The sequence below is a fragment of the Leucoraja erinacea genome, chromosome 4 (genome assembly GCF_028641065.1).
Source record: "Leucoraja erinacea ecotype New England chromosome 4, Leri_hhj_1, whole genome shotgun sequence".
Taxonomy (NCBI): Eukaryota; Metazoa; Chordata; class Chondrichthyes; order Rajiformes; family Rajidae; genus Leucoraja; species Leucoraja erinaceus.
In genome coordinates, this window is record NC_073380.1 from 14464899 (window position 1) to 14488113 (window position 23215).

The 23215-nt window shown below is 43.0% G+C and overlaps 1 protein-coding gene across 2 annotated transcripts in view; it reads right to left on the reverse strand.

Annotated features, from left to right (window-relative positions):
• The window catches only part of LOC129696173 (lethal(3)malignant brain tumor-like protein 4), a 281807-nt gene that overhangs the window by 69877 nt on the left and 188715 nt on the right, over nt 1–23215 (reverse strand). Inside the window, exons 19-21 of one of the 2 annotated variants that reach the window (XM_055633744.1) lie at nt 14906–15079; nt 11319–11516; nt 4567–4640 (exon numbers count right to left, since the gene is read on the reverse strand). In XM_055633744.1, the coding sequence (XP_055489719.1) occupies nt 4567–4640; nt 11319–11516; nt 14906–15079 (446 nt within the window). Of the gene's footprint in view, nt 1–3663; nt 4641–11318; nt 11517–14905; nt 15080–23215 lie in introns of those variants that run through there. The other variant, XM_055633743.1, reaches the window with a different exon arrangement.

The window sequence follows — 23215 nt, forward strand, 5'->3', positions numbered from 1 at the left end:
CCCCAATCTATTCATCCTGCGCTGATCACCTTACCCACCTCGCATTGATTCTCCTGCCACCCCCCCATCCATCCTACACTGGTCCCCCAATTCATCCTGTACTCACCCCCCCCCCCTCCCATCCACCCTGCACTGCTCCTTCCATTCATCCTGTACTGCTCCCCCATCCATCCTGTAGTAATCTCCCCATTCATCTTTTCCTGAACCCCACATTCATCCTGTACTGATCCCCTCATTCACCCTATACTGAGCCCCTCATTCATCCTGTACTGATCCCCCCATTCATCTTTTACTGAACCCCCCATTCATCCTGTACTGAACCCCCCCCATTCATCCTGTGCTGAACCCCCCATTCATCCTGTACTGATCCCCTTATTCTTCCTGTATTGACCCCGCATTCATCCTGCACAGACCCTCCGATCCACACTGTACTGACCCCCCCCCCTCATCCATCCTGTACTGATCCCCCCATTCAAGAAGAATGGGAGGAACAGTCTGAAGAAGGGTCTTGACCCGAAACATTGCCTATTTCCTTCACTCCATAGATGCTGCCTCACCCACTGAGTTTCTCCAGCAGTTTTGTCTACCCCAATTCATCCTGTACTGAACCTCCCATTCATCCTGTAGTGATCCCCCATTCATCCTGCACACACCCTCCGATCCACACTGTACTAACCCCCCCCCCCCCCCCCCCCCCCCCCCCCCATCCTGTATTGATCCCCCGCATTCATCCTGCGCTGACCCCCCCCCCCCCCTATCCATCCTGTACTGATCTGGTCAGGAGATAATTCAGTTGAAATTTTAACGTTAATTCTGAAGTGGGAATGATGGAAACAGCGTTTATCAATAATTTTTTTTTAAAATCTGGTGCGTACAAACTGGGTATCTTCATTGTTGTTCACAACAGGTACATCTAATCTGAATGCCCGGTAATGTGGCGTTTTGACACCTTTAAACATATTACCAATAGAACATTTGCTGCATTTATGTCCTTTGGCCATCTCTTGTCGGTTAGTGTAATGTTTAACCTGTCAGATGGGTGTAGTCGGTTTTAACAGCTATTATCATAAAATGCCTTTAGAAATTTCCATGCAACCTGTATATTTTGTTATGGATAAATTATGTGGGAAGCGAGAGTGTTTCTGTACCAATAGCAATAACGATCCATGCTATGGCCATGTCATGGTAATTTTCGGCCATTCACAGAAAACATGCTTGTATCAATCTGTAGTTTGCATGGTTAAGCATATATGTCACCATGGTCCAGGATTTATTGACACAGGTTGATCATACACTGAATAATCCAACCACATTTTTGTTTGGAAGTGGAAAGAACTAATAGAAATTGCATTAACTGCAATGTGTAAAAAGAGTTGAGATACTATATTTTAATTTTGCTGCATAACATTGTATATAACCATATAACCATATAACAATTACAGCACGGAAACAGGCCATCTCAGCCCTACAAGTCCGTGCCGAACAATTTTTTTTCCCCCTTAGTCCCACCTGCCTGCACTCATACCATAACCCTCCATTCCCTTCTCATCCATATGCGTATCCAATTTATTTTTATATCATGTCTTGATTGGTGAATGTTTAGTTTGTGACTTTATTTGAAGCAGAAATAATATGTGAATGCTTCCTTGAGCATAATTCCGACTGGTAACAACGCACTTTGTCCGAGCACATTATTGCACGCGTCATGCAAACCGTCTTAAATGACCACCTATAAAGCTGACTAGGTCGCCCGGCCGGCAACAGGGAAAAAAAGTCAAGTGAGAGCCCTGCACAGGTAACTGCAGATTATTCTAGAGTGTAATCCATCATTCTCCTGATTTGTACATAATAGCAGGCGGGTGTTAGTAGTGAGTCAATTGTGAGAGGGTGTAAATATGTTGAGACTGGGAATTTTTTACTCTATAAAATTATCATAACACTTCCAAAATGTGGTGGTTTTGCACTTGAACCATGCTGTAAATGTGCTGGATTATAAAGGGATTTGGGTGAATTTAAAACTAGTTGGGTAACCTGAAAATGCCTTGAGCTGATGTGAAACTAAAAAAAATGGATGTCAGGATCTCCAAAACAATTTCCAATTTGTATTTAATGCAGCAGCAGGAGGTATTAAAAATGGAAGCGCAGCCTGCAGTCGAACCCCAAGACAGACATATCCTATTCTTTGAAGCACAGGTCTGCCTCACAAATTCAGCACCATGGCTCTGTGCTGGCAAGATGCTAACATTTCTCAGTGTTTGAATTTTCAGCTCTGAAAGACAATTGTCCAACAATATAAAATATAATCAAAGGAATGGTAAAAGTCACGTAATGGAAATTAATGTACATTTTTTTGAGTTGATCACAGGGACATCCCTTTAAGTTAATACAAGATTAATTCAGAATTTATACCTGTATGGCGTTCATCACACAGACTACATGCAATGATTGGAGTGTGTGATGAAAAGTGTCAGGAGTGTGCTGGATTTAAAAACTGCGATAGAGATATGACATTGGCATCTTGATCGAAACCATATATAAAATGGTTGGATTATGTGATAGAAATTCTCAGATTTTTTTCAAAAGAATCTCCTTTTACTGAAAAAGCAAAGCTCTCCTGATATGCCTTCTACAACAAATATAATCAATAGATTCTGTCTTGAAAGAAGATTGAAAACATAGAAATCACGATTACTTTTGCACTTAGGAATATCATACAAATCTCTGTGACTACAATCTGTTTTCTATTTCCATGAGCAGAGCTTTCACCAAAAAGGATTGAAATTTTGAATTTGGTTCCTGACAAGTCCTGGCAAGTCTAGATTACAAAATGCTGCACTGCTGCCAATTTTTTTTTAATCATACTCGGAGAAAGCTAGGTAACATGGTATGGCTGAGGATGAACTACTGTGAGGTCTTTCAACTCAAAGAAACTGCTTTGGAACAGTTAACGCTTTGTGTGCTGTGCAACAACAAGCTATCTACACTACACTTCTTCCCACCCTGCTTCCTGTAAAGACTCTATCCCCTACTCCTAATTCCTCGGTCTATGCCACGTCTGCGCTCAGGATGTGGTGTTCCATACAAGGTCATCGGAGATGTCCTCGCTCTTTAAGAAATGGGGGTTTCCCTCTTCCATTATAGATGAGGCTCTCACTAGGGTCCCCCTCCCCCCATTCGTAACAAAGGCAGAGTCCCCCTTCTCCTCACCTTCCATCTCATCAGCTGTCGCATACAGCACATAACCCTCCGACATCGCGACTTCGCGACTTTCAACGGGATCCCACTATTAACCACATCTTCCCATCTCCTTTCCGCTTTCCGCAGAGACCATTCCCTCCGCAACTCGTCCGTTCCCATCCAAGCCACCCCCTCCCCAGGTACTTTCCCCTGCAACCGCAGGAGATGCAAAACCTGTCCCTATACCTCCCCGCTCGACTCCATCAAATGACCCCGACAGTCTTTTCAGGTGACGCAGGGGTTCACTTGCACCTCCTCCAACCCCACCTACTATATCCTCTGTTCCAGGTGTGGACTACTGTACATCAGCGAGACCAAGCGCAGGCCCGGCGACCGTTTCACTGAACACCTCTGCTCAGTCCCGCCTAAACCTATCTGATCTCCCGGTTGCTCAACAATTTAACTCCCCTTCCCATTCCCACACTGACCTTCCTGTCCTGGGCCTCCTCCATTGTCAGAGTGAGGCCCAGCGCAAATTGGAGGAACAGCACCTCATATTTTGCTTGGGTAGCTTGTACCCCAGCGGTATGAACATTGACTTCTCTAACTTCAAGTAGCCCTTGCTTTCCCTCTCTCTCCATCCCCTCTCCCTTCCCAGTTCTCTCACCAGTCTTATTGTCTCCCACTACATTTTACCTCTGTACTACCTACTCCCCTGGCATCAGTCTGAAGAAGAGTCTTGACGCCAAATGCAACCCATTCCTTTTCTCCAGAGATGCTGTCTCTCCCGCTGAGTTACCCCAGCATTTTATGTCTACCTTAGACTTAAAGCAGCATTTACAGTTCTTTCCGATAGCGGAGTCAGGGGATATGGCGAGAAGGCAGGAACGATGTACTGATTGTGGATGATCAGCAATGATCATATTGAATGGCGATGCTGGCTCGAAGGGCCGAATGGCCTACTCCTGCTCCTATTGTCTATTGACACATGCTTTAAAATATCTTCCACAACCTAGGTCAAACAAACTTGATAATAATACAGACTTTCTGAAAACATCCAGAAATCTCATGTATAAGTTAATGACGATTTTTCTAATAATGTTTAAGAGGTCCTTCATCATAGAAAATCCTGTATTAAAAGAGCAATGTTAGTTTTATCTCTTCCATCTGTCACGGATGCTTTCAGCGACTGACTCAGCCTTGGCTCAACACTTTGGCAGCTTGAAGATGATGAAGAAATGGTTTAATTGTTTGCAGGAGGGCTTATAAAATAGTGGCCACACACATAGATTAGCCACGCATATAAAAGTACGATATTTTGGATGAAGTCTCAGGTACTGTCAGTCATAAATTAATAAAAGGGCTGCATAATGCCACAAGATTTATTACCTTTGAATAGACTGTGTAGGTCAATATCATCTGGATGCTCTTTGATTTTCAAATATTTTGCTGGTCGAGTTAGCCTATCCAAAAACAGAGCAAAAATTAGCCATTTGACCTTTGCTAAACTAATCACAATAGCAAACATAAGATAACTAATTGTATCTGTCAAAGAGAAAGAGTTAACAAAGAATTAATAGTTTAGGTACCTTTATAGTATTGAATAATTAATTTCATCTTCTGGTAACCTTTTGGCAAACTGTAGTAGGAAAACAGAATTAACAGTTCAGTTTGACAATCTTTCATCTGAATAAGGTTCTCTCTCCATACTTTAAACATAAAATAAGCTTTTATCAATCCCAAGGGTTTTGCGAGTCAAAAAGCAGTAATTGGCAGATGCTGCAACTCTGAAATAAAACCAGAAGATGCTTAAAATATTTAACTAATCTGGCAGCCCCTAGAAAAATAAAAACAGAGCAGACATTTCAGGTTACTGACCTGAATCAAATGAAAGACTGTCGACCTAAAATGGTCTTTTATTTTTGTTGCTTTCCACAACTGCAGCAAGGTTATCAGAAGACTTGAATAAGTTATTCAATACGATAAAGGATTTAAGTAGCTGGAAACAGCATTTGCTGCAAGGGTCAAATAACAAAAGGGTAAAATTTAAATCACTGAAACAATTAAATGAAAGGAAAAAAAAAAGTTATTGTAAAAGACAAACATAATCTTGTCTTTTGTATTTGATGTTGTTCTGGATAGAAGTGATGATTTAGTGTTCTTTTTTATGACCAAAAGAGGTATTTCTGTGCCATAACATTCCATAAATCAATGATCCAAAATGATGAAAGAGACTTTTCAACAACAATGATGAACAACCTTGTGTCAAATAGCTGCACCAGAAGCAGCAACTTATTTAGACATACAGCAAATAGAAAAATGAAGATGTGCCCCACTCTGCTTGAAGTCCAAGCCATTATAACAGATATCAAACTAATTAGTATTTTTAAATTAATCAAAGCCGCCTACTTTTAATTATCTGAGGTTGCAGGAACAGTAATTTCTCAAGTACGAACAATTTTAACCAACCAAATCTCATTTCATTATATTTGTCTTCCAGAGTTTGCTTGTTTTTTGCATTTCAAAATTTAGAAATAAACCCGTTTTTTTAAAGATATTTAACGACCTATTTCAGTTTCCAAATTATCAATAATCTCCATGCACTCTAACCAAGTGATGCCTAGTTTCCCATGATTTTTGACAGATGTACATTGCTTTCCCTGCAAATGAAACCAGAACACTGGGAGTGGGGTTGTGCTTCCAGAGGTTCTTTTGACAACAGCTGCATTACAACCCAGTTCTTTCACCTGGTATTTAGCAACTTTGTGTGGTATGATATCAGTACATTTCTACCGCCAAGAGCATCCTAGCTATGCCTGGCTACAAAATGCTGTCGATTCCACAGAGAAACCAATGCTCAAACTCAAAGACAAAAGCACTCTTTGGATTGACTCCTCGGATGCAATAGACAATAGGTGCAATAGGCCATTCGGCCCTTCGAGCCAGCACCGCCATTCAATGTGAGCATGGCTGATCATCCCCAATCAGTACCCCGTTCCTGCCTTCTCCCCATATCCTCTGACTCCGCTATCTTTAAGAGCCCTATGAAAGCATTGAGAGAACCTGCCTCCACCGCCCTCTGAGGTAGAGAATTTCACAGACTCACAACTCTCTGTGAGAAAACGTGTTTCCTCATCTCCGTTCTAAATGGCTTACCCCTTATTCTTAAACTGTGGCCCCTGGTTCTGGACTCCCCCAACATCGGGTACATGTTTCCTGCCTCTTGCGTGTCCAAACCCTTAACAATCTTATATGTTTCAATAAGATCCCCTCTCATCATTCTAAACTCCAGAGTGTACAAGCCCACATACACACAAGGGAAAAAAGTGAGGCTAGAGCTGAGAATTAGCCCCAATTAGAATGATACCATGTCATTTATTTGTCCATACCTACATTTCTTTGTGGATTTGTAAAGGACGTCAGGTTAGGAAAGGGTGGTAGAATTGTCAAAGAAACATAGAAACATAGAAAATAGGTGCAGGAGTAGGCCATTCGGCCCTTCGAGCCTGCACCGCCATTCAATATGATCATGGCTGATCATCCAACTCAGTATCCCGTACCTACCTTCTCTCCATACCCCTGATCCCTTTAGCCACAAGGGTCACATCTAACTCCCTCTTAAATATAGCCAATGAACTGGCCTCAACTACCTTCTGCGGCAGAGAATTCCAGAGATTCACCACTCTCTGTGTGAAATATTTTTTCCTCATCTCGGTCCTAAATGATTTCCCCCTTATCCTTAAACTGTGACCCCTTGTTCTGGACTTCCCCAACATCGGGAACAATCTTCCTGCATCTAGCCTGTCCAACCCCTTAAGAATTTTGTAAGTTTCTATAAGATCCCCCCTCAATCTTCTAAATTCTAGCGAGTACAAACCGAGTCTATCCAGTCTTTCTTCATATGAAAGTCCTGACATCCCAGGAACCTTCTCTGTACTCCCTCTATGGCAAGAATGTCTTTCCTCAGATTAGGAGACCAAAACTGTACGCAATACTCCAGGTGTGGTCTCACCAAGACCCTGTAAAACTGCAGTAGAACCTCCCTGCTCCTATACTCAAATCCTTTTGCTATGAAACTGCACTTCAACTGGTTAGCAAATAAAGCTGCACTTCAACTGGTTAGCAAATAAAATGGTTTGTATGACTAGCAGTAAAATCCCATCTAGAGACAGTCATCTTGACCCGCCTCCTATATGCTACGATAAAAGTCTGGCCTTTTTTGGCCACCTGCTTTTCAGGCCCCCCTACGCCTTACGGCTGCGATTTTTTCCCATCGACCTTAAATGTTTAAAAATAAATCACCATTCTCTCTTTGCTGAAAGGACTATAAAACCAGGATGGTGCCTCAATCATGATGGAGGTCGGTTCTCAAGCTCTGAAAACAAAAAATGTCTCACACAACTGCCTGTGGTTTGAAATGGTTGTTTTTGGGGCCTGCATGTTAGGGGGATTTACGAAGTAAAAAGGCCCTCTCTCTCTCTCTCTCCTCTCTCCCTCTCCTCTCTCCCTCTATCCCCCCTCTCCCTACTCTCTCCCCCCCTCTCTCTCTCTCCCCCCCCTCTCTCCCTCTCTTTCTCTCCCCCCCTCTCTCTCTCTCTCGCTCTCTCTCTCTCTCTCTCTCTCTCTCTCTCTCTCTCTCTCTCTCTCTCTCTCTCTCTCCCCTCCTCTCTCTCTCTTCCCCCTCACCCACCCTTCCTCTTCTCCTCCCCCTCCACCCCCCCTCTCCCTCTTTCCCCCCCCTCTCTCTGTCTCTGCCCCATCTCTCTCTGCCCTCACTCTCTACCCCCGCCCCCCCCCCCCTCTCTAGGTGTGACTGCAAGTTGGGGGCTATGCGTCAGTAGATAGGGTGGTTATGGGGTAAAAGGAGCAAATTAATAATATTAATATAATATCCAGGGGGGTAATTAGCGTGTGTCCGGGGGGGATACTTAGTGTGTGTGACGCTGCATGCCGCCTCCCCTCCCCCCCACAACCGCACATTGGGGGAACAGACCCAGTGGGTCTGCACTTGGTCTAGTTCACTTATAGAGTCATAGAGTGATATAGAGTGTAAACAGGACCTTCAGCTGAATTTACCCACACCGGTCAACATGTCCAAGCTACACTGGTCCCACCAGCCCACGTTTGGTCCATATCCCATGTGTCCTATCCATGCACCTGTTTTTTAAATGTCGGGATACTACATGCTTCAACTACCTCCTCTGGCAGCTTGTCCATACACCCACCACCCTTATGTTTTGAGCTCCCTGGTTTCTTCCAGTAATCTCTCTAACAATCCATTGCTTGGCCATTGCCTAGTTTCAACTCATGCGTGGAACTATTTTCTCTGGTCCCTTGCAAGTATTGTCACAGTTCATGGCAGTGCCAGTGACGGTAGAGAAGAAAGAGATACACACAGAAAAGATGAAACATAGACACATGTTGTGAGATTTGAAACCACTCCAAATAATTTGTGTTAGAATCTTTGTGCAATTTAACATTTAAATAATATTTTCCTTTGCAGTTCTTTTAATTGTAACCTCTGATATTAATTAAGGAAGATGCAAGAGGTTAAATAAGCAAGATAAAATTAGCGCAAAACATTCAGCTATTTTTTACTAATTGGTTGCACCATTTTGTGGCCTTACAATTAATACTCAGGTGTTTTGCAGGGAACACCGTGAATTACTAAATACTTTTTTTTTGCAAGAGATGATCATTTTGCACCTTTGTGACTTTAGAGGTTTGGACTAATTAGTCGGCTGGATGACTAATTTCCCAATTTCACACGCAGTCAATGAAAAGAAGTAAACACTAAGTCTGAATATCTGATGCAAATTGCAAGCAGAAGGTAATTCTGCACTTATTTGGACTGGTCACGTAAACTGCAGCTAAGACGCTAAATATTCTATAGCTTCATGATTCCCCAAATCTATTGCACTACCTACAAGGCACAAGTCATGAGTCTAATGGAACATTCTCGATATTTGTCTGGATGAATGTAGCTCAGACAATCACTCAAGTAGTTTGTTGCCAAATATGGCAAGGCAACCCCCTTAATTACTACTATAGAGTGCACCATTGACAAGATGTATTGCAGCAACTCTCCAAGGCTTCCATAGTGGTGCACAAAGTTATCAAATGGGGGCTAAAATCTGAATTCAAATCAATTTTAGGTGACACGCAGGGCCATTCATAGAAACTTAGAAAATAGATGCAGGAGTAGGCCATTCGGCCCTTCGAGCCTGCACCGCCATTCAACTGGCTGATCATCCAACTCAGTATCCTGTACCTGCCTTCTCTCCATACCCCCTGATCCCTTTAGCCACAAGGGCCACATCTAACTCCCTCTTAAATATAGCCAATGAGCTGGTCTCAACTACCTTCTGTGGCAGAGAATTCCAGAGATTCACCACTCTCCATGTGAAAAATGTTTTTCTCATCTCGGTCTCAAAAGATTTCCCCCTTACCCTTAAACTGTGACCCCTTGTTCTGAAATTCCCCAACATCGGGAACAATCTTCCTGCATCTAGCCTGTCCAACCCCTTAAGAATTTTGTACGTTTCTATAAGATTTGTGTGAAAACTCTTAATTTTACCGGATAAGTTAGTCACTTTTTGAAGGTATTGGAATTTATTTACAATATAATTCTGTTCAGATTGCTTCTAAACAAGGTCAATAATATTCCTTTAATTACAGTAAAAGACATGGAAATACAACAATCTTACATTTGTTTGAAATAATTTTTGAACTCCCTGAGTGCAGGCGATGCTGTAGCTACTTGGGTTTATATCAAAACAATGTCCAACTACTGTGTTTAAACTACTGAAATTAAACACCATCTCTTAAAACAACACATTTTCCACCAGTATCACTAATTAGCCCTTGGTCAACTTTGCGTTTTTGGTCGCTTGACCAAAACACAACTGTTTCTGAATCAAGCTAATAAAACGTAGAGAATTAGTGTTTGTTTGAATTTGTGTTTGTGTTGTTGTTCATCCCTTCCCCGTCATGCCCGCCAAAGTTGTGTAACTTTCAATTCCAAGTTTCTTTTTTTTTAATATTGTCCAATAGTTTACAAATGAATTGCTAGGAGAGCTCAACTAAATGAGTAGTGATGTTATTGGTGTCAGTAAACTAAACATAAAACCTCTCATCTCATCAGGGTACGAGTAAATTAGCAGACTGAACGGAGAGGGTAGGTCAATCACTTTGGAAAATGTAGGTACAGGGGTACTTCGCATTGAAAGAACCAGAGAGAGGTAAACGGGAATGGAGGATTGAGGCTATAATCAAACCAGCCATGATGTTAATACCAGAGCCGGCTCGAGGAACAAGCGACCTAATTCATATGTAGGACTCCATCCAGGATGCACCATTCAACATGTCAAGTACAGTATAAGATTTCTTTGCTGATATGGTGCTAATCAATGAAGACACAACCCAACTTGCCGATGTATGAGGGTCCACACCTTGAACAACGGATACAGTACATGAGGTTGGAGGAGGTGCAAGTAAACCTCTGGCTAACCTGAAAGGATTGTCGGGGTCCCTGGACAGAGTCGAGGGAGGAGGTATAGGGACTGGTGCTGCAACTCCTGTGGTTACAGGGGAAGTTTTGGAGGAGGGGGCGGGTTTGGGTGGGAAGGGATGAGGTAACCAGGGAGTTACGGAGGGAATGGTCTCTGCGGAAGGCGGAAAGTGGTGGAGATGGGAAGATGTGACTGGTGGTGGGATCCCGTTGGAGGTGGTGAAAATGTTCGAGGATTATGTGTTGTATGCGATGGCTGATGGCGAAAGGTAAGGACTAGGAGGACTCTGTCCCTGTTGGGAGGGGAAGCAAGTGCGGAGCTGCAGGGTACCGAGGAGACATGTGTGAGGGCCTCATCTATGGTGGAAGAGAGGAACCCTCGTTCCCTAAAGAATGATGATATCGCACATCCAGGATTCCCTTACATACATCAAGTGGTTGATGTTTCCCTTTCCCCTGACTTCAGTCTGAAGAAGTCTCGACCCGAAACAACACCTATTCCTTTTCTACCGAGATGCTGCCTGACCCGCTGAGTAACTGCAACATTTTGTGTCTATCTTTTGTTGTTGTACCCGTTTCAGTTTCGATCAATAACACATTGTTATCCAATAAACTACTAATGTTTTATTACCTGTTCTGGTGTTTTGTCCTTTTGCGATGGACAAATGGTAATACTGATTTATTCTCAGTGGACATCTCTTCGTCTTGTGGGTCTGTTTTGACCTTAAGCTGGTTTTGCTCAGCAAGGGGGCAACCCGAGAGTCGGTGGTGTGTAGTGTATTTTCCAGTTATGTGACCAGATCCATTGCAGTCAGGAGTGGGACATTTTCTATAACATTAAAAACAAGAAGGTTCAATGAAATTTACAACAAAATCTACGGAAATTTATAGACTCTGTGACATTGAATTCAACCATTTTGACTAAACCCATAGCAAGAAGGTGAGAATCAATCCTACTGGAGAAGGATATGTTTTCTATGTTCGGCTTGGTGCCAGCATTGGATATCGAGCAAACATGCAGAATTATTTTTAACCCAATGAGAGCAGCCACAGTGTTAAAGGTGCATTTTTATTGTATGATATTGTTATACTAATAACAAACACCCTAGATATTGTCTGGTAAAGTTGAATTATGAAGTCATATTTTGTAAATCCACCTAGGCCGTGTTTTAGCCAAGTCACCAAGCTGAAAGTCCATGGTGTAACTCACTGAATTAGTATTCTAAAAGGCAATTGATCACTTATTTATTCTTAACAAATTGTTCACATGAACTGATTATTGTCAATTTATTTGCACAATTTATTGACCCAGAGAAAAAACATACGCCAACCTTATTTCAAAATATTTCAAAATACAAATCGTATTCGGTAAGCACAAATATTTCTCCAATCTAATCAAGTTCCTTTAGCATAGATGAAGGGTCATTTAACTTCATTGTTATCTGTTTCACTCTTCACAGATGCTGGCATGATTTGTTAAGCATTTTCTGTTTTTATTTATGGTTACACAGTTTCAATGTTTCTGGGCTAACCAAGAAGAGATTGGAGGCAGGGTTGGCCAAACTCCTACCATGGCTTTTGAAAGTTAAATTCCATTAAATTAATTTTAAATCAGGGAAGGAAATGGTCTATCCTACATACGTGTTTAGACACACAGAAATGAGGCGATTCGCAACTGGCTTCAGAAATGGTTTAACAAACCTGACTTATACAAAACAGCTATGACAAACTATAATGAGCACATAAGCAAATAGACCAACTGGCAGTGAAAGCAGCATCAGTTTTGGAACCAGCAATACTGGCCCAACAAATGTTTGGGAACTTGTTCCAGCATTGGGATTGCGCCAAGTGCTGATGCCAACAGTCCCAAAGTACTCAATAAGCTTCTGTATCATTGGCAGGACACCCAGCGTAATGACTGAGAGTGGCCCTGCAGTGACAATGAAGTATAAGCCGGTCACATTGGCGCAGCGGTGGAGTTGCTGCCTTGCAGCGAATGCAGCGCCGGAGACCCGGGTTCAATCGCAACTACAGGTGCTGTCTGTTATGAGTTTGCACGTTCTCCCCGTGACCTGTATGGATTTTCTCCAAGATCTTCAGTTTCCTCCCACACTCCAAAGACGTACAGGTTTGTAAGTTAATTGGCTTGATAAGTGTAAAAAATTGTCGCTAGTGGGTGTAGGATAGTGTTAATGTGCGGGAATCGCTGGTCACCATGAACCCGGTGGGCTGAAGGGCCTGTTTCCACGCTGCATCTCTAAACTATAAATTTGGTTCTTAGCATCTACTAGCCTCACATAGAAACATAGAAATTAGGTGCAGGAGTAGGCCATTCGGCCCTTCGACCCTGCACCGCCATTCAATATGATCATGGCTGATCATCCAACTCAGTATCCCGTACCTGCCTTCTCTCCATACCCCCTGATCCCCTTAGCCACAAGGGCCACATCTAACTCCCTCTTAAATATAGCCAATGAACTGGCCTCAACTACCCTCTGTGGCAGAGAGTTCCAGAGATTCACCACTCACTTAACGGATGAGACTGTGCTTCTTCATGTTGAGGACTAATTTAAGAAAATAGCGAACATACTGCAAGATGAATCCTGAAGGAAGATCTTCCAAGAACAATCTCTGGGGTGATTATTCTAATAAACTGGTATCTACTAGGTGAAAATACGTAGGTCCTAATGTGATAGGCTGGTGCAAGAGCCAATATAAACTACCTAAAGTTTTTACCATCTTCTACCTGTCCAGATGCATGATTGTATTGTAGCAGTAACTAGTGCAGTAACCACTGCACCATTTTTGTGGGGAGACTATCTATTTTTGCACTGAGCCACATGCCACTGGGTTGCATTACTTGCCATGGATAAACTGAGAGAGCCACTTCCAGATGACATCCAGCATTCAACTCAAATGATCCTGTTCAAGTCAAACGATCCTGAGCAGTACAAGAAATCTATTGACAACTTTTGCAAACCCATTAAGGATACCAAGAGGGAATTCGGTTCAAAGCTTAAATCCTGAGGTAACATCACGAACAGCTGTAGACGGTCCCCCTCGCTCTCGAAGATTCCCTTACATTCTTGGTGGTTGATCGCAGGTGCCTCCTCGCTCTCGGTCGGTAACGCAGGTCCTGTTGACGTTGGTGGTTTGGGCTTGGGGCTGAGTTTGAAGTCCATGGTGGGTGAGCTGGGCCGGTCCTCTGTCCTCGGTGAGCTAGTCCTCGGTCCGTGGTGGGTGAGCCACGTCTGCCGGAGGGCTTAGCTTTGGCTCGCTGGGATACTCATGGTGCGTGGTTCCAAATCAGCATCAATGCTACTGAAGTCAAAATGGTTGAGAGCTTCAAGTTCCTTGGCATAAATATTACCAACGATCTGTTGTGGACCAACCACATTGAAGTGGCAGCCAAGAAGGCACACCAATGCTTCTACTTCCTCAGGAGACTGAAGAAAATTGGCATGGCATTTTGACTCTTACAAACTTCTACAGATGCACCATGGAAAACATACTGTTGGATTGCATGGTGCGCATTACTCGCGCATGGTGCGTGGTGACGTAGGCAGTGATGCGCGGTTGCGAGCGGCCTCACAGGATTTTGGTATGCACAAAATCCTCACGTGCCATCTGCGTGATACGCAAATGACGCCCAAGTGGGACAGGCCCTTTAATTAACAAATGTTGCATCATCTGTGGCTGCAAGGGAAAATGCCTTCAGAAGGAATGTATTTGGTGGGAAGCATGGACTATGGAGTCATGAAAAGAACATTGCCTGAGAAATGCTCAATGGGGAGGAAAGGGAAAAATGTGTCTGGTGTCATTTTTGATTTGCACTCCAATTTTGTGGTGACCAGCAAGAGAATTGCTGCATGGAGATGAATCAGTCTTTACCCTCTTTTGGTAACTACAATATCGATGTGGCGGACACAGTTTAGAACTTGTTAAAAGCTGACAGCAGTTCTTCAAATAATAAATCAAACATAGCCCACAAGTATCAAGGCCCAGATAACGTGCACCTTTAGCAGGTTAGTGGCAAAAAACCATTAACCACATGAGTCCCAGGCATTGACCATTTCCGACAACAGAGAGCTTAACCACTTCCCCATGACATATAATGGCATTACCACTGTTACATCATCAATAATAATGTGGCTACATGAAAACAGTTTAAAAAGCACAAAAGCTCCACTGTGATATAAAAACTAGAACAGCATTTACCTTGTATCATTAACACTCCCCTCCAACTTCCCATTTGAACCATTACTATCAAGACGTTTTGTTCTTGGAACAAAAGGAATTGGCACCAATGTCATCAGTTTCTCTCCTCCTAATCTGTCATGTATTATTGATTCTTTCTTCACGTTGAGCTCTGAATAGGGACATCCAAAAGCACTAAATTCACAAAAGAACAGAGAATATGATGTTACTATTAATTATTTATATTGATAACCCAGTGTATGCACCCTCTATTTCTCTGAAAAACTAAGTACAATTCCCATATGAACAGATCAATTACAAAATCCAAAGTATGAAAAATAACTTATTTATCAGGTAAATGATCAGTTGAAGGTACTCTGAACTGCAGAAGGTTAATCATGCTATGGTTTAGAATGCCATTTCAAAGAACAAGTAAGTCTGAAGTCAGGAAGCAGGCTGGAAGGAGAAAGGAAGAACGTTTCTTTCATTAAAGGACATTAATAAACAAAAACGACCTGTCTTTCAAATTGGTTAATCAATAGCCAAAGCATACATTAAAGCTAATGTTTCAGTCCCTCTACCACAATCTGCATGGGCCAGATCACAGTGATGGCTAGCCTCTAGTTTCTTACAGAGCATCAGGGAGCAGCAGTATGTAAATCAACATTTTCTGGACTTCCATGGTTGCCTACAACAGCTTGGAACAATGAAACATGCCTGAAGTTAGATGCAGCTCCCCCGACCACCTGCTCCACCCCTATACTCATCACTTATACAGAACATGATAAAGTGCAGCATAGGAATAGGCCCTTTGGACCATAATGTCTGTGCCGAACATAATATTACAAAAAGATAACCTCATCTGGTGCACATGATCCAAACCCTTCCAGTATATCCACAAGCTTATTTCAAAGTCTCTTAAACGACTATCGTCTCTGCCTCCACCACCATTCCTGGCTGTGTGTTCCAGGCACTCACTGCCATCTGTGTAAAAAACTTTATCGGCACATCTCCTTTAAACATTGGTGCCAGGGGTTATGCGGAGAAGGCAGGAGAATGGGGTTAAGAGGGAAAGATAGATAAGCCATGCTTGAACAGTGGAGTAGACTTGATGGGCCGAATGGCCTAAGTCTGCTCTTATTACATGAACATTGCCTCTTTCACCTTAAAGCTCTGTGCTCTAGTCTTTGACAATTCAACCCTGGGAAAAAGGTTCTGACTGTCTATATATCAATGCCTCTCATCATCTATATCTATCTATACTATTACTAAAACTCTCATCTTGTCCTCTTCCGGTTTGCGTTGTTTTTAAATTTAAGCAAAAACAGTACACTTAATTGCTAGAATTTTTTGCTACCTTACTCACCGATCTCCTCTGCTCCAAGCGCACACCGTTTTGTTCCGATCGGTGGAATATTACAAAATGTTATGAAGGTTTAAAATATCGTGAGAACAGCAGATTGGTCTTCTCGCCTGTCAGTCACCATGAAGGTAACGCCCCTACCTGTACCCGAAGTGGGGCTGAGTCCTCAAACCGTGCTGAGTGAGTCCGCAAGCCGTGCTGATTGAGTCCTCAAGCCATGCTGACTGAGTTTGTGAGCCGTGTGGAGGAGAATGACCAGCGAAGTGACCAGTGAGTCCCCATCGCACCCCCAGCTCCTTCCCCTCCGGCCCCCTCGCTGGCTCCTGCCCCCTTCCCCATATGGCTGCACACTCCCCCATGGCTCTTCCCCCATCTTTTCTCTGAGCTCTCTTCCCCCCTGCCCCCCCTCCCTCCCCCCCGCCCCCCTCCCCCTTTCACCCCAACCCCCCCACACACCCCTCACAACCCACCCCCTGCTCACACACTTCCCACTCCCACACACCCCTTGCCCACACACCCTCCGCCCACACACCCCTCTCCTCCAAACCCCCCCCCCCACACATACCCCCCCCTCACACACCCCCTCACATCCCCTCTGCCCACACATACCCCCCTCCCACAACCCCTCCCTGCCCACACATACCCCTCCCACACCCCCACAACGCTCCCCCCACAATGCCACACCCCCCCGCTCACACACCCCCCCCCCCCTCAAACCCCCAACCCACACACCCCTCTCCCCCACAACCCCCCTTCCCCCCACAACCCCTTCCCCCCCCACATGGCCCCCCCATATCTCACTGACCTCCTCTCCCCCTACCAACCCTCACGGTCCCTCAGATCCACATCAGCCGGTCTCCTCTCCATCCACAAGTCCAACCTTCGCAGTTTTGGGGACAGAGCCTTCTCCAGGGCAGCTCCCAGGCTCTGGAACTCCCTCCCCCAACTGATCCGCAATTCTGTGTCCCTCACCATCTTCCAGTCCCACCTCAAGACCCATCTCTTCACCTCTGCCTATCCTTAGCCCCACGTCCCCCTCCCTTTTCATCTGTGCATTAATTGCCTCATATTGTGTTTTGAATTGAATTCTGTCTTTACTTTGTGTACTAGTCATGTCTCTACTATTTATTTCATTCCCCTTACATGTTTTTTGTAAGGTGTCCTTGAGACTCTTGACATAAATAAAATGTATTATTATTATTATTATTATAAGCCCCCCTCCCCCCGTTGTGACTGGGACCCAATGGGTCCCACTTAGTCTAGTTCTATATAGTTCTCTCAGGTATCCCCTCAAGCTCCAATCTTCTGGAGAAAGTCTAAAAGCCCTGTCCCACTGTTGAGTTAATTCCAAGAGCTCTCCTGAGTTAAAAAAAAATCAAACTCGTGGTAAGCACGTAGAATGAACGTAGCGGATATGTCGGAGCCCGGGGATGTCTCTTAGCGGCTCATAACGCTAACGGCAGGTACTCGGGAAGACTCGCTAACGGCAGGTAAGCTCGGGAAGACTCGTGAAGATTTTTCAATGTTGAAAAATGTCCACGAGAGCCCCGAGTACCGACGAGCGTCCATTACTGTCAATCTCCGAGTTCGAATCAGGACAAACTCGGGAGAACTCTTTGAATGAACTCGTACGGTGTGACAGGGCTTTAAGTTTGTCCAACCTCTCTCTTGCAGCTAATACTCCCTAATCCAGGCAGCATTCTGATAAATCTTTTCTACACACTCTCCAAAGTCCCTATACCTTTCATGTAATCGGGTGACCAGAACTGTGGATGAACCCTCCAGTATGTCATCTTCTCCAATGTGGCCAGCATGACATTCTTCCCGATTAGTAATGCAACTCCACCACCTCTTATCTCCCTTTCTATCATGTCTGAAACATCGCAACCCTGGTATGTTGAGCTGTCAGGTTGCAACTAAGTGCCCGTACTGGCAACAACATTATAGTCCCAAGCCTTGATCCAGACTCTTGACTGAAGACTGGCATAGGTTTGACCAATCTGATCCTGAAAGAAATGGTTACTAAACAAGGGTGTGCAATGGAGTGAGTGAAGGCTTTACCTACTCCTCTTTCAGAGATGCAGAGTGATCTCTCGAATAAATTACCAATGATGGTCATAATCGCTAATGCCCTTGGTACAGAACATTTTCAAATGACATCATGAGCAAGCAATTTAATTTGCCATTTGGACTCTGCAGGAAAGACATGATAAAATCAGCACAAGCCTCATAACCTATTAGAAATGATTTTACAAATCACCGAACGATGTCCTGCGGGATCTAAAGTCAACACGTATATATAACATCGTACATAATCCAATTTCTTTGCCTTTGGTTACCGTACAATTTTCATCAAATGAAAAAAAGCAATCATGCAGTGAAACAAATCACCTTTCCTATGTTTTACATTTTTTCCAACGGCCCTCGACGACTGTTTCACGTAACGCTTGCTCTGGTTCTGCCAAGGTCTGCTGGATCTCCCAGTTGCTAACCATTTTAACTCCCCTCCCATTGCAACACTGCTCTTTCTGTCCCAGATCTCCATCGCCAGAGTTAGGTCACATCAACCTGGAAGAATAGGTACCTCACATTCCACTTGGCTAGTTTACAACCCAACGGTGTGAACATTGGATTCTCCAACTTTAGGTAACCTCTCTCTACCCACCCCCTCCTTCCCCTGTGCCTCACATGCACTCACACCTTCTTCTCTCTTCCCCACCACCGCCACCCCCACCTTGTTACTTTATTTCCTCTGGCTTCGCAATCTCCACCTTTTCAACCTGTCTCACACCTTCCTTTCTTATTTCTGGTGACTGATCCAACCATCTGCCGATTAATAAATCTGCCCCTCATCTGTGTCGACCTATGCTTTGTCCTGCCTCTCTCCAGCTTTATTTTCCTCCCCACCCCACAATCATTCTGAAGGGTCTCAACCCAAAACATCACCTATCCATGTTCTTCAGAGATGCTGCCTGACCTGCTGAATTACACCAGCACTTTATGTCCATCACTTCTCTAGCACATTCCGTGTTCCCAACTGTACTATTAACCTTTCTATTGCAGTAAACAAGATATGTGTTGCAGTTCCAGTAAAGTAACGTTGGCAGAGCAAGGTCAGTTTTGAGATAGCTAGTTTTCCTTTCAGCAGTTACTTCAAATTTACTAATGCAAAATTTAACAACGTTGTACATATCATAACACTCGAGATTTTTTTTTAAACCAAAGGCTTCCCTTCAGTGAGCTGTTTTTTTTCCCAAAAAATAAATTTGACTGCCAAATAATATTATCTGCACAGGTTACATAAAGAGAACAAAAGATAATCTGTACTTTTGAGATCCAAAGGTAATCAAATTAAGTTGGAACAGGAAATGAGACATTAGTAAAATTTAACGATAGTTGGCAGCTGACTTAATTAACCCTGATGTTGGGTCGTAACTGCAATGAATAAGATCAATGTCCTTTCAGACACTCATGCTGTGAGATTATTTTGTATGGAAATAGGCTGCAAATACTCTAAAGAATATCAGACGGTAAAAAGATGGCCTGTCCTTCACTGTATAAAGGATGAATGGTGCAGCTCTGTTAATCACCAACTAGCCAGCCAAAGCTCACTGCAGCCTGAAAAATGAACATGTGCCATGAAATCCATTCCATATTATACAGAAACCATAGCAACAGTTGCATAGTTGAAGTTATATATCCAGAGATAAACTTCCAAAGACATATCCATGGAAAGCAATTATACCTTCTTTAGCTTCCAAGTTTAAGTCCAGATCATTTATATCTATTGGGATTTAATCTAGTAATCATGACTTGATTTATACAGAATCTTGTACATGTAAAACATCCATAGGTATTTCACAAGAATAAATTATTAAACAAAGATTATCATATTACAGATATTATGAAGATTTAAGAGGGAGAGAGAGAGAGAGAGAGAGAGAGAGAGAGAGAGAGAGAGAGAGAGAGAGAGAGAGAGAGAGAGAGAGAGAGAGAGAGAGAGAGAGAGAGAGAGAGAGAGAGAGAGAGAGAGAGAGAGAGAGAGAGAGAGAGAGAGAGAGAGATATATATATATATATATATATATATATATATATATATATATGCGGGGAAGGAAAGGGGTTTAAAGCTGGAGACCAAGGCCGGTAAAAACTGGTGCGAAAGGTAAAATGAGGGAAGAAGGAAATGCGCAAGAAGACAGAACTGAAGGAACAAAGATTTGAACAGCACATCCCAATGGGCAGCACAAATGTGTACATTTTATTTTGGAGACATTGGTGGACTGGGAGCCAATTTGGTTGAACAAGAAGAAGGATGACAGTAATTGGGGCTTGTTATGTTATGAGAGAAGATTCAGGCAGCAGAACTTTGGAAAAGGTGAAGTTTATTCAACATGAAAAGAAGAAGAAGGCCAAGGGAATATTAGAATAACCACCTGGAGCTAACAAACATTGAGGATTCCAGCAGCACATGGGTTGAGACAAGCGGCACAATGGGCAGTCCTGGTAACAGAGGGAATATATAGTGGGGAACTGAGCTCAAATTCAAATGCACCATTGTTTGGAAACAATCTGATTCAAGTTGAGACACTGTTGAGAGAATGGAATAGGTTGCCAGTGAAGGAAATTTGTAGCAGAATTTTAAGAGGAAAGCCTTAATGTTAAGGCAAAATGACTGGTGCAGAGTATGATACGGCTATTGATTTAAAGTTAAATGACTCAAATGGATATGCAAGTTCTTAAGAAAAGACACAAAGTGCTTGAGTAACTCTGTGCGTTGGGCAGCATCTCTGGAGAACATCTCTACTGCAGCTGTACAGGGTATTGGTGAGACCACACCTGGAGTATTGCGTACAGTTTTGGTCTCCAAATCTGAGGAAAGACATTCTTGCCATTGAGGGAGTACAGAGAAGGTTCACCAGACTGATTCCTGGGATGTCAGGACTTTCATATGAAGAAAGACTGGATAGACTCGGCTTGTACTCGCTAGAATTTAGAAGATCGAGGGGGGATCTTATAGAAACTTCCAAAATTCTTAAGGGGTTGGACAGGTTAGATGCAGGAAGATTGTTCCCGATGTTTGGGAAGTCCAGGACAAGGGGTCACAGTTTAAGGATAAAGGGGAAATCCTTTAGGACCGAGATGTGGCCCTTGTGGCTAAAGGGGTCAGGGGGTATGGAGAGAAGGCAGATACAGGATACTGAGTTGGATGATCAGCCATGATCATATTGAATGGCGGTGCAGGCTCGAAGGGCCGAATGGCCTACTCCTGCACCTATTTTCTATGTTTCTATGTTTCTGACATGGATAGTTGACATTTGGGCCAGGACCCTCTTCAGACTGATTCTAGCAGGGAGGATATTAGCTGAAAGAGAGGTTAGATCCTTATCCTTCTGTGTCTTGCCTATATAATGCCTGTCTGAATGTCTCTTAATTCTAGTGAATGTATCTGTCTTCATTACCCCTCTGGCAGCCAGTTCCAACTATCAACCCCTCTCTGTATAAAAAATACTTTCTCATCAAATTCTCTTGAAAACACGTCCCCCATATCTTAAATCTATGTTCTCTTGTTTTGAAGTCCCGATAATGGAAAAAAATGATTCTGACTATCCACCCTATCCATGTCTCTTATCATTGTATGTACCTCCATCAGGTCACCCCTCAGCCTTCTTTGCTCCAGGGAAAATAAACTCAGTCGATCAATCTCCCCCCTCAAATTAACTTTCTTCAATTCAGGCAACATTTCACAGCTCCTTGAAACATACAGAATGATGGTCACTGATTTCCCCACCACCACTTCCACCATCTAACTGTAATTTCCTAAAATCTCTCAAAAAACCTTTATTGGTTGCACTTAACAAATTCTGTCCCATCGGAGCCTTTTACACCAATGCAATCTCAGCTAATATTGGGGAAGTTACAATCCCCCATGAATAACCCTAGTGCTCTTTCATCTTTCTGTAATTTAGTTACTTATCTGTTCCTCTACTTCCCATTGATTAATAGGACGTCCTTCGTATAATCCCAGCAAGTGATTCTCTCTCTCTCTCACTCTCTGTCTGGCTCCTTTGGATCATCCTTCCAGGATATCCTCTCCAAGGATTACTGCTCTATTTCCCCAAATCAGTAATGCTACTTTCCCCTTCTCTTTTGAATTTTGCTCGATCACATCTGAAATTTCCATAACATGGAATATTAAACTACCAGGCTTGTCCTGCCCTCAACCATGTTTTCATGATTGCCATTACATCATATTTCCAAGTGTTGATCCATACTGACCTCAAATGACATACCTGTGAGGTTTCTTGTTTTAAGCAAATATGTTTCAGCCTGCCTGCAGTCTGCTCCGCCCACTGGACTTGCTTGATTTCTCTTCTCTCCCAACATTTTCCTCCCCATCTGCTGCACTATTGCTATGCTTCCTACCTCCGTGCCAAATTAGGTTTAAATCCTCCCAGCCAGTGTCAGTAAAACTCTGCAAGGAAATTGGGTCCTCTGCAGTTTAGGTGCAATCCAACTTGCTTGTACAAGAAGCACCAACCCAAGAAGCAATTCCAATGATTCAAATCATTGCTAAATTATAAATTCATTAACATGATATTTATTTCCTTAAAATTACTCTGCAATCAAAACCTGCAACATAATAATGAACTAAACTATGATAAATCGGCACGACAAATCTGCTGAACTCGTGGAAAATATCCTAGGTAATAGGATTAAGGCAACAGAAGAGCACTTGTTCATACCACAAAGAGCATTAAATAGTGAAGAGACATACGTTATATGATTGCTTTGATAAATACTCTTCAATCTGCAATGTAATTTGAAATACAAAATATCACAGTGCAATTTCATTAGTGATCAACTGCAAGTCTAACATCTGGTAGAATCAATCACTTGCGTCCATCTCACGGTCTTATTAAAAGTTTATTTTATTAGCATATGTTTGACTTCTTGTAGCATATTCAC